The sequence below is a fragment of the Cynocephalus volans genome, chromosome 5 (genome assembly GCF_027409185.1).
Source record: "Cynocephalus volans isolate mCynVol1 chromosome 5, mCynVol1.pri, whole genome shotgun sequence".
Classification (NCBI taxonomy): Eukaryota; Metazoa; Chordata; class Mammalia; order Dermoptera; family Cynocephalidae; genus Cynocephalus; species Cynocephalus volans.
The window spans coordinates 156277493-156289495 of record NC_084464.1 but is presented as its reverse complement, the minus strand read 5'-3'; the positions used below and the strand labels follow the sequence as shown (position 1 = coordinate 156289495).

General features: G+C 38.6%; 1 protein-coding gene across 3 annotated transcripts in view; it reads left to right on the top strand.

Annotated features, from left to right (window-relative positions):
• The window catches only part of SERAC1 (serine active site containing 1), a 64390-nt gene that overhangs the window by 19196 nt on the left and 33191 nt on the right, over nt 1–12003 (top strand). For all 3 annotated transcript variants that reach the window (XM_063096985.1, XM_063096984.1, XM_063096986.1), the window contains 3 exons: nt 645–776; nt 2201–2322; nt 2930–3058. In XM_063096985.1, coding sequence (XP_062953055.1) covers nt 645–776; nt 2201–2322; nt 2930–3058 — 383 coding nt within the window. The remainder of the gene's footprint in view (nt 1–644; nt 777–2200; nt 2323–2929; nt 3059–12003) is intronic.

Below are 12003 nucleotides of genomic sequence, written 5' to 3'. Positions count from 1 at the left end.
GGTTTTAAAAAGCAGCTTTAGAGATATTTTTGGAAAAATTGGAGAAATTTGAATATGGAGTTAGATTGGATTTTAGATGATTCTGGGAGATTTTTGTTAGTGTTCTTGGAGGTGATAGTAGCATTGTGGTTATGTAAAACAACGCAGGCTTATTCTTCAGAGGTGCAGCTTGAACTATGCAAGTAAAATATCATTATGTCTGTAACTTCCTTTCAAATAGTATAGAAAAAAATATACACACATGCATGTAGATAAAGCAAATATGGCAAAATAATAACAGTTATTGAATTTGGATATGATAGGCATGTGGATGTTAATTCATAATTCTTTCAATTATTCCATATATTTGATCTTTTTTCAAAATAAAATGTTTAGGGAAGGAAAAGAAAAAAAGTGATCACATAGTGAAAGATATCATAGTATATAAAACAAAAGCACATACATAATGCTTTTATAATAAATATAACAAAATAAAATGACAGAACTGAGTAAAACATATGTCATCAATACCAATATATGGACTTAATTCTCCAAGTGTACATTTCAGATGTTTATACATTAAGAGATGTCAAATAAAAAAGTGAGGATAAAAATGTTGTCTGAACTGTTCACATTGTCTTGTTTTCATTTTTTCTTTTTGAAAGACCCTTTTAGTACAGTTGATGTAGAAGACCACGAATGCGCTGTGTGGCTGCTGCTGAGGAAGAGCAAGTCAGCTGACAAGGCCGCGCGGCTGGAGGCTGTGCGGGAAATGTCACAGACCCATCACTGGCACGGTAATGAGCCCAGCTGAACACGAGGCACCCTGTCAGCTAGCTCTTGATTTCCAATATAAAAGGAATGAGATTAAGGAAGGAAAATAATTCAGACAGTCTTAATATATATAAAAAATATTTCTAAAAATTTAAGAGTAAGCTCCAGTGGTAAAGTAAAAACCTGCTGGCCTGTAGCCAGTTGTGTTGGGTAAGAGCAGCCTCAAAATTGAGGTGAATATATATTTGTGTAACTTTCTAGCAGAACAGAGCTTTATTTGATTATCTATTTCCTTGAGAGAAACTCTTGGTTCTCATAGTTATCACCTAAGGTTGTGCTTGCATTTTCTTTTGGTTTCTATTTAATGAAATATGTTTAATTGTAATTGTTTGCCATACCATGTATTTACATTTGCTTTTACTTTGACAGTCTGCTTGGCTATAATACTTATGTTTAGTCAAAGGTACCTGATTTATGTGGGTGTGTATATATGAGTTTTTAAGGAATATTTAAAATATTTAATTGTATTTAAAAATCACAAGTTTTGCAGCTTGAGTAAGAGCTCAAATCTGCTCTCATTATAGTGCGTGGATGAAACTATAATTTGTTAATAGAGTCACATTGTAAAAATGGGCAAGCAATAGAAAAGAATAAATTTCTCAAAGAAAAGTTAAGTCTCAGAGTAAGATCATACATGTTAATTTGTTGATTGGTTGCTGGCTACAATTATAATAACTTACAATGTAAATATAAGCTCAATTAATGTTAGCAGAGACTTAGAATAAAAATCTTTCTTAAAATCTGCTTTTCAGGGCTCCATTTGAGACTTAATGTCTCAGAAAAATCAGGGAAAGAGCCCTGGCATGTAGACTTTGAAAGTTTCCCATGTGATCCTGAATTACTTACCCATGTTCTGAGCTGCCATTATTGAAAAGAATGTCTGCTTCAGTGGTTGGAATTTTGTTTTTGATACATAATAAATGACATGTTTAAATCAAGTACTGCCATCTGGAACTTCAGACTAAATATTCATGAACCTCCTGGAATACCAAAGCACCTTCCATCACCAGACAGTAGACTTAAATGCAACCTCATGTGTTTTGAGTAGTGTTCAAAAAAGCTTTTGAATGCTGGAATTATTTTTAAAAGAAGGTAAATTGGTTCTGACTTACCATTTTTCACAGCTGAGCTCCATTTTTTCCCAAAATGTCAGTTAGACTGTGGCCTGGTCCCCAGATAAATGATTATCAATTGTGGAAATGTTGTGTATCTAGCTTACAGTTATTGTGAATGCAGCTGTAGTTGGGAAAAAGTATTTGGGAAATTTTGGATTACAGACTTGAAGAGCAGTTTAAAAATTAGTGTGTGTTCAAGTAGTTTGTTCATTTAATCATTGTGACAACTGTAAGCTAATTGGGTGTTAACAAAAAATATACTTTCACAATAGATTACCAGTATAGGATAATTGCTCAGGCCTGTGACCCAAGAACTCTTATTGGTTTGGCACGAAGCAAAGAGAGTGATCTTCGCTTTTTTCTCCCACCGCCTCCTTTGCCATCTTTAAAAGAAGTAAGTAAATAAAATAGAGTGAAAAATAGTTTAATATATCATCTTCACTTTGGTATCTCGAGACACTTCGGGTTGTTACAACTGAGTGGGGCTACTGCACCTAGACTAGAAAATTAAACTCTTAAAACTTCTATGTTAGCAATCAGTTTTTTGAAAATTGGAAAATGAATATAATAGATTAATTAATAGAGGAAATGAGATAGTAATGAGTTCTGGATTTTAAAAAGCAGTAGCTTTAGTTAGAAAGGGTGTAATAATTCATTTTGAGTCAAGACATCAAGAAGCCTGTGAAATAAAAATTGAGTTACAATTTGTAGTAGATCTTTCAGATTTAAGTAGCCAGCACGAAAGTATAGAATTCAGAATTAATTGATTATTTACCTGGCTGGGTGACTGTTTTCAAGGCCAAAAGCACTAATTTATCTCTGCTAAAATATATGTGTATGTAATACATATGGATTACAAACTTGAAGGGCAGTTTAAAAATTAGTGTGTACATATATATATATACACATATATATGTTTTGCTTTGATTCTTTGGTTTTTTTTTTTGTTGTACTCAGTTGTTGAGTTTATTTATGAAGAATTTCCTTTCTTTTTATTTCAGGATTCTTCCATTGAAGAAGAGCTCAGACAGTTGCTGGTTTCTTTACCTCAGACAGAGCTAGATGAGTGTATCCAGTATTTTACGTCTTTGGCTCTTAGTGAAAGCAGTCAGAGTCTAGCTGCTCAGAAGGTTAGCTCATTTATTCATTCATTAAATATTTTCGAGTGCCCACTCTTTTCAAGATACTGTGCCAGGGGTTAGCACTTAGAACATTAGAATAGTCATTCACCCAGTAACTGAATAAGCATATTGACTGCTGGTTGTGTGCCATGGACTGGGCCAGGTGTAAGGAGTAACAGGGAGACAGGTAAACAAATAATCACAGAGTGTGTAGGAGAGATACAGGTTACTTTAAGGGTCCTTAACTCTGTTTAATAGTTCATTTATGGCTTCACAGGTGGTAGCTCTTAAATTGCATCTTAAAGAATGAATACATAGTAATTTGCAAGGCTGTAAATATCCCCTATATGATGCTGATGCCTGAACTGATCTCTCTAACCCTGTGTTCTCACTGAACCTCTAGATTTGAAAATTCAGCCTCCTACTTGATATCTCTGCTTGGGTGTGTGATAGGAATCCCAAACTTATCACTGTGTAGAACCCACCTTGCTCTACTGAACTCTTCCTCCTTTACTCTTTTTCATCTTGGTAAATGGCATAGCATCTACTTAGTTGCTTAAGCTAAAGACTGGGAATTTTGATTCCTTTCTTGCATGTGCAGCTGCTCAGCAGATCCTGCAGGCCATTCCTTCAAAGTATAGCTTGAGTCCATGTGTCCCCCGTCTTCACTGTGGCCACCTGCTCCCGGCCATCATCATCTCCTTTCTTAGTGTCTTGTTCTTTCAACTTGGCGTCTCTTCTTTCATTTCTTTAATAATTTTAGAGTCTCATTCAGATTCTTGTATTATTTCAATTTATTGGGGTATTACTTCCTGTTTGTGGTGGCGTTGACTCTCCATTATGGTTGATTCTTTCATTACAAGGGTTACAAATTTTTATGTGAGCTTATCTTTAGCTGAACTTGCTGTTTTCTGTGGCAGTCCTGAGCACTCTGGATTGCATATATGTCCCTACAGAGTAATTTTTGTATTGCTCCTGCTGGATACCCCGGGAGTTTCACTGTTACAGGACTAGATTGTTAAATTCATTTCTTAGTTTGGAATTTCTATTGCACATAGGTAACATAAATTCAGATGGCATGGATTTGGACTGTGATTCCTCACAGAACACATTTTCTACACCCAAAGTCCCAGGCAGGAACAGGCTTTCATGGGCTGGTGGGCAGAGTTTTTCTAGACCCTCTTATAGAGAGGAGGCAACTTTTCCGGGGACCTGGCTTTACGTAGGGATCTCAGATCTAGCTCCCACAGAGTGAAACACAAAACTGCTCTCCTGCACAGACTGAATGTTTACATCGCGTCCCCAAGGGGCCCACAGGTGTTTTGCATTCTCAGCCCTGTGCTTCCCACTTCTGTACTGTGTCCTCTTTTCAGTGCTGGCACCCAGGGGTTTCCCTTTATTTCTTCTTTTTTTTCTTAGAACTTGGCTATTTTTAGAAATAGTCTTTATTGTATTTTATCAACTATTTCTGTATGTTTGTGGTGGCAGGTGTTCAGTAGAAGCCGAGTTTGCCCTCTTGCGGATCCGGAAAGCCTCCCTCATCCCGTCTCCAGCACCTCCTGGCTGGGCCTTGCAGCACACTTTTCCCTTGTCTAGTTCCGTTTCTTCACGGCAGCCAGAGGGATCTTTTTAGAAACATCAGTTAGGGCTGGTCAGTTAGCTCACTTGGGAGAGTGTGGGACTTGTAACACCAAGGTTATGGCTTCGGATCCCTGTACCAGCTGGCTGCCAAAGGTTAAAAAAAAAAAAAAAACCCAAAAACTAAAAACATCAATGAGATCCAGTCACATTCCTGCTTACAGCCCTCTGAAGGCTTCTCATCTCATGTTAAATCGAAGCCCATAGACAGGCCCTTGCTACCAGCCTGGCTGCCCCCCAGGATGGTAATGAGATTGGCAGAAAGGTGCCAGGGGGCACAGGTAGAGGATGTACAGTTTGTTTAGTAGCAAAGGGTATAAGAACTGAAGGAGACCCTAAAACAGGTCAGGAGACCAGAGTATGCTAGGCTGTAGGACTGTTTCATCAGAGCTCTCAGCATGCTCGATGGGGACTCACAACTGCTGATCTCCCTGCTGCTCTGGAGTAAGGTGAACTTTGATGTTAAGAATCATAATGAGATAGGTTTTCATGTTCTCTCCCCTCTTCCCCTCCTCATATTGTTTTAGCTGTGGGCCCACTCACTAGATCTAAATAACGTACTTAAAACTATCCCAATACATACCAGAGGGCTTCTTCCAAGTGAACTAAAGGACAGTGTCCTAGGCATAGTATCCTAAACAAACTCCAACTTCAGGCCTACCTGAAGCTTATTATTGAATTCCAGTATTCTCATGGTATCATCTCAGCAAGTATTTTGTCTTTATAAAATTTCATATCTCTAAGAGAAATCAGAACAAATAACCATCACAATTACTGCAAGAACTATATATTCTACTCAATGAGGGGAAAGTAATTTATCAGTAAAACAAATTATAGTATACTATATTCTTTTACCAATTGAATGATTTGTCTTTTTCTCATTTTCCCTTTTTTTGAGAAATTAGGGACACATCTCTAGTATATTTTATATAATTTTCCCTTTTGGGCCATGTTTTGGAATTAGTCTAGTGAATTACAGTTGTTTTCTTTTTGATGCTCAGAATGCCATTGCCCAGCCAGTAGAGCCCTTACTTTAGGCTGACCTCCTTGACTTCCTTCCCCTTTTTAATTTCATCCCAAAAGATGGAATGAAAGTACCATCCCCAAGGCTATGAAAGTACCTTTGTTTTCTGACAATAAGATATTCCTGGCTCTTCTTGATTCTTCCTGCCCTACAACATGAATCGACTGCTTCTCCAAGGAGGTCTGGTTCTTCTTAGTGGAAAGCAGTTGAGAGTCCAAAACCTAGTCACCAGGTGTGAATATGATATTGTTCCACCTGGTGGAGCAGGTAGACCCTGGACTCCCAGACACCTAAATAACAGGGCAGAACAATGACCTTTTTCTTAAAAGGCCTTAAATTCATGATGGTATTTCCCATTTGACTAGTTTTCTTGTTTTTTAAATAACAGCCTAAAATAACAGTTTCTGATCAACCAGCTGTAAATCGGGGGTTCCCACAACCCCCTCCTTGGGTTCAATTAATTTGCTAGGACAATTCACAGACCTCAGGGAGACACTTTACTCTTACCCATCCGTAATAAAGGATATGACAGGGGATCCAGATGAACAGCCAGATGGAAGAGCTGCAGAGAGCAAGGCATGTGGTAAGGAACGTGAAGTTTCCATGTTCTATCCGGGTGCACCACTCTCCAGGAACCTCCGTGTGTTCAGCAATCTGGAAGCTCTCTGAACCCTGTCCTTTGGGTTTTTAGGGAAGCATCATTACATGGGCATGATGATTACATCCTTGGCCGTTGGTCATCAACTCAACCTTTAGCCTCTTTCCCCTCCCTGGGGTTTGGGGCGTGGGGCTGAAAGTCCTTATCTTCTAGTTACGTCTTGGTCTTTCTGGTGACCAGCCACTATTGTGAAGCTGTCTGTGGTCTCCCAGCCACTAGTCATCTCATCAGCATACAAAAGACACCTCATCACCCTGGAAATTTCAAGTGTTTTAGGAGCTGTGTGCCAGGGAGCAGAGGTGGGAACCACGTATATATTTTTTATTATACCACAGTATGAACATTTATGTACAAGTTTCTGTGTGGACATGTTTTTAATTCTCCTGGGTATATACCTAGGAGTGGAATTGCTAGGTCATATGGGAACTCAGTGTTTAACTTTTTGAGTAAATTCCAAATGTTTTCCACAGTGGCTACACCATTTTACATCCCCACCAGCAGTGTATGAGGGTTCCATTTATCCACATGCTCACCAACACTTGTTATTGTCCATCTTTTTTATCATAGCCGTTGCATTGTGTGTGAAGTGGTTTCTTCATTCTGGCTTTGATTTGCATTTCCCTAATGCCTAATGATGTTGAGAATCTTCTCATGTACTACTGGCCACTTATATATCTTATTTGGAGAAATATCTATTCAAATCCTTTGCCCTTTTTAATTTTTATTTATTTTTTTGTTTTTTGGGGGGGGGCTGGCCACTTTGCCCATTTTTAAATTGGGTAATTTGTATTTTTGTTATTTAGTTGTAAGAGTTCTTTATATATTCTGGATACAAATCCCTTATCAGATACATGATTTGCAAGTATTTCTCCCATTGACTTTTCACTTTCTTGATACTATCCTTTGCACCAGAAATGTTTTTAGTTTTGATGGAGTCCAATTTATGTATATTTTTCTTTTGTTACGTGTGCTGTTGGTCTCATCTAAGAAACCATGGGCCTGTCATTCTGAGTAATTTCTGGTCTAAATTTATGTCCTTTTCTTCTCTGTTCTCAGATGCCCTTTCTCATCTGGAAGCCAGGGAACAGCTTTTTCAGCAGGCCAATTTCAACAGGCCTCATCTAGCATATGATGGTTTCAGTTTGGCCAGATCCAGGCTGTTTATAAACAGGGTCTCATGGGCAGAGTGGCACTGGGGACTTGGATGCTTCACAGTGCTCTGCCATAGTGTCTGCACTACCATCACTAGCTTCGCTCCTGCATTCCCATGCCACAGCTCCTGCTACCTGTCCTGATATTGTTTAGTTAATACTCCTCTACCTTCTGTAGTGATCTATTACTATAGCATTTCCCTACCTTTTGTTAAACGAGAGGAGGGAAAGTGATTTAATACCACTATGCCACTTTTTTGCCCAGAAGTCATGGCCTCAGTCACTAGTTTAAAGAGTTTTATAGTTTAAACTGACCTTGTGCATGTGTACATGTGTATGTCCCTAATTAACATATAATGTGTGTGTGTGTGTGTGTGTGTTGTAACATTTACCACCTTGGAGAGGGCCTGGGTCTCCTGTCACCTTCTCCAACCCCCTCCTCTACCCACCTCAGTTGGCTCATTTTAAAGATCTTCCCTTAACCAAAGTCATATCTGAAAAAGTGATTCATATGACTTTTTAATTGCATTGTCTTGACATTGTGCCAATTCAGTATATTCAGGAAACATAGATCACACTGGAAATGATAAAACTGATATTTAAAACATTTCCATTCTACTTGGGCAAATACAGTTACACACATGGATCCATATTGCAAGTCGAAGTTTCAAAAAGAAATTGTTTCTGGTACTTTTTAAAAAAATAGTGAATGCTTTATGTTTAACAAGGTGCTTTTGATTTTTCTACTTGGAAGGTGCTGGTTTCACTTTGAGTTCCTGTTCTTTTTTTTTTTTTTTTTTTTTTAACAATTAGCATATTTTAAATTAATTTACTATTTAGATAAATATTTAATTTAATTTGAATTCTAGTGTCCTATCTCATCAGACCAGTAAGAAACTCCATGTTAGTTATTCTTACTTCTCCCCACCCCACCACACCCCAGGTTTAGCCAAGCTTCCCAGATTTTACACATGCTGAGAAGTTGGAGATGAAGGGAAGGGGTTAGTTTCCATTTGGTTTTTAGTGATCTGTCTGCCCAGTTTATGACAAACTTGCCTGCCATAGTCCCTGAGGACTCTTCAGTGTCAATATGCTGCTTCTATACAAAACTACTTACATACAGAGGCTACTGTAAGCCCCAGCAGACGGCCCACACAGTTATGTTTGGTTTTAGAGCAGGGGTTCTTAACCTTTGGATACCATGGACTCCTTTGGTGATTTGGTAAAGTTTAGGAGCTCAGTTCTAAATGCATAAAATATAATACATAAGATTACAAAGGAAACCAACTATATTGAAATACTGTTATCAAAATAAAAAACAGATTTTTGATATAATTAATATAATGACTTACTAATGCATTGAATAACAAGAAGATACATTTAGAACATGAAATGTGAAGTCACCTTAGAAAAAAATTAACTTTATTTTGAAATAATTTCAATTTTTTTTTTTTTTTTTTTGTCGTTTTTTCGTGACTGGCACTCAGCCAGTGAGTGAGTGCACCGGTCATTCCTATATAGGATCCGAATCTGCGGCGGGAGCGTCGCGGCAGTACTCTACCGAGTGCGCCACGGGCTCGGCCCGAAATAATTTCAAATTTAAAGAATTGCAAAAATAATACCAATTCACCAATTATTAAAATTTTATCCCATTTGTTTTATCACCCCCTTCCATTTACTGCCCGCCCCCCCCCCCCCGTAAAGTTTAATATACCTATTCACATCTAATATTTTCCTCCCTGAACCATTTGAGAGTTAGGTGTGGACATGATGCTCCATTATCTCTAGACACTTAAGCATGTGTTTCCTAACAAGGATGTTCTTTGAAAAACAGTGATCAAATTCAGAAATTTTAACATTGTTGTCAGACTGTTATCTAATATATACTCCATATTTGAATTTTGCCAGTTGTCCTAGTAATTCCTTTATGACTATTTTTTGTTTTTTTGTTTTTGGAAAATCTGATCCAGGATCTAGTCCAGGATTAACCATTGCATCTGATGGTCTTGTTTATTTAGTTTCCTTTTACCTGGAAAAGTTCTTCAGCCTTTCTTGGTTTTCATGACATTGACATTTGTGAAGAGTATACAAAGCAGTGGTTTGCAGAGTGCCCCTTAGTTTAGTTTGTCTCACTCTTCCTCACGATTAGATTTGGGGTGTACATTAGATTTGGGTATACGTTTGTTACAGGACTACAGTGTAGGTTCCCAGTGCCTCACAGGCAGAAGTGTCAGTTTTTCCCCTTATTGCTGATGTTAACTTTGTTCAATTGGTTAAAGTGTTGTCTGCCAGGTTTCTCTGCTTTGGTGCTAATATATTTTTCATTTGAAATTAATATGGGATCTGTAGGGAGAGGAGATACTGAGACTATCCTGTTCCTCTTCATTCTTTCAACCAGTGGTTTCATCCTTTGAATGACTCTTGCCTGAATAAGTCATTGTTGGATGGTTGCAAAATGGCGATTTCCCCCCGCCAATTACGTTATTCCTTATTTACTTATTAGTTAGTAGTCTACTATAAGTAAAAGCTTTTTTCCTCCTTCTATCCCTCCCTTCTTCCTTTCTTTCTAACTTTTTTATCCATATGAGCTCATGCATTATTATTTTATTCACTAGATTATAATCCATTGCTGTCATTATTCATATTGATGCTCACATTGTCACAGATTCAGCTGTAGGAGCTCCTTCAGGTTGTCTCCATGTCTTTTAGAAATGTCTCCATTGGTTTTGGGACACTTCCTTATTTTCTGGTGTTGGAAAATGTTCTGGGCTTATCTTAAAGTTTCTCTGCTCCAGCCCTGGAATCAGCTGATTCTTCAAGAAGCCCTGGTTCCTTTTAGGACTAATGGTATTTAGAAACCAATCTCTGGGCTGGGTAAGTTCATGGCTGCTGGTGTTGCCTTTAGACCCATTCAGTGGATAGCTCAGGGAAAATGGCGGCTTCCTATGGCTCAATTCAGTACATGAATTTTACTGTTTAATGACATGCCAGTGTGATGCTGTTGTTGCATTGAACTGTGGACTAGTCTGTCCATGTATTGATCTTAAATAATTGTTGCTAGGGAATACTGGAAAGCAGTGTAGATTCTGGCACTAATATGAAAATGTGCAACTTCACTGTCTGCCTTATAGTTGGAATTCAAAGGAATAATGAGTATAACCATACTTGCGGATAGCTACAACAGATGAGATGAGATATCAAAATATCTGTGCTTTCTATTGCTGACAAAGTCACAGATTCTGCTAATATTACTCAGGTTATTGTCTATGTTTATAATTGAATACTACGCAGAATTTCATTTAGATGAAATTTTTTCTCTTCCAGGTTTACATCCCTTTACCCTGAATTCTACATACCCCTGACCCTCAGGGGCCTTGGGTTAAAAGTCCTGCTTTAGAATGAACATCATTTTTAAGCCCAGTTAGTTTGCACAAACTGCAGATCTCTAAGGCTGTAACTCTTTACGAAGAAAGAATGTCGTCCACAATTAGAAGCAATATCAAAACTCCTGGTCACTGCTTCCCACCCCCAGCAGTCCGCGGTCTGTCCTCCCACCCTTTGCTCCTGTTCATAGGGAAGGCTGGGTCAGTGTGGGTGAAGACACTCCTCAGTTTTACAGTCACCTACTCCCATAACTAATCTTGGCAGCTATCCAGTATCTGCCTGAGGGGTTGTGACTTCAGTTCTGGTGGGAGGTAGAAGACAGAGAGGGGTGGTCCTCGGGTCTTCCACCAACCCAGGCGTTACCATAGAGATGTCTCCTTCTTTGATGTCAGAGGCTAGGTTACCAGCTGTGCACTTGTAATCAGTTGGTGCCTGTGACTTAGAACCTATGAAAGCAACCAGGGACTCAGAAATTTGGCCATTTTGAATTGAGATTTCTTTTTTATTTAATATGGCAAACTGCTTGGAGTCAGAAGAAGAGTGGATGTGGTACACCGAAACGGCTTCCCGTCACAAAACTTTTGTGGACTTGGCATAAAGACAGTCTAGCTAAAGTCTTGTGATTTTAGTATTATCATCTTCCCCTATAATTTCCCAAAGTCTATCTGAAATTAACATAGCTGTTAGGGTCTGAAGTCCTTGCATGAAGACCATTTCTGCCATAAATGTGCATATGCATAGCAATGTATTGTGATTGAAAGCAAGATGCCAACAGATAGCATAAGGATGGGAGGGGATGTGGAAACCTACATGAAGATATAGGTGCTTACACAGAGCAGGAGTCCATTCAGCTTGCTTTCAGATGGATGGGCAGGCTTCCTCTGCCCTGCAAATTCTCCGGGAAGTACAGCTGCTTCTGACCCCACCTTGATCAGCAGATCAAGAGTTCCTTCTGTTGGAATGAATGTGTTGTCGTTGTCATCCTGCAAACTCCCTGTGCCTCTCCCCAACCCCCTCACTGTGGTTATAGGTAAATCTGCTCAAGTGTAAGTAACAGAAACAAGGCAAACTTAGCTCATTTATAAGTGTTGTGTTTTTT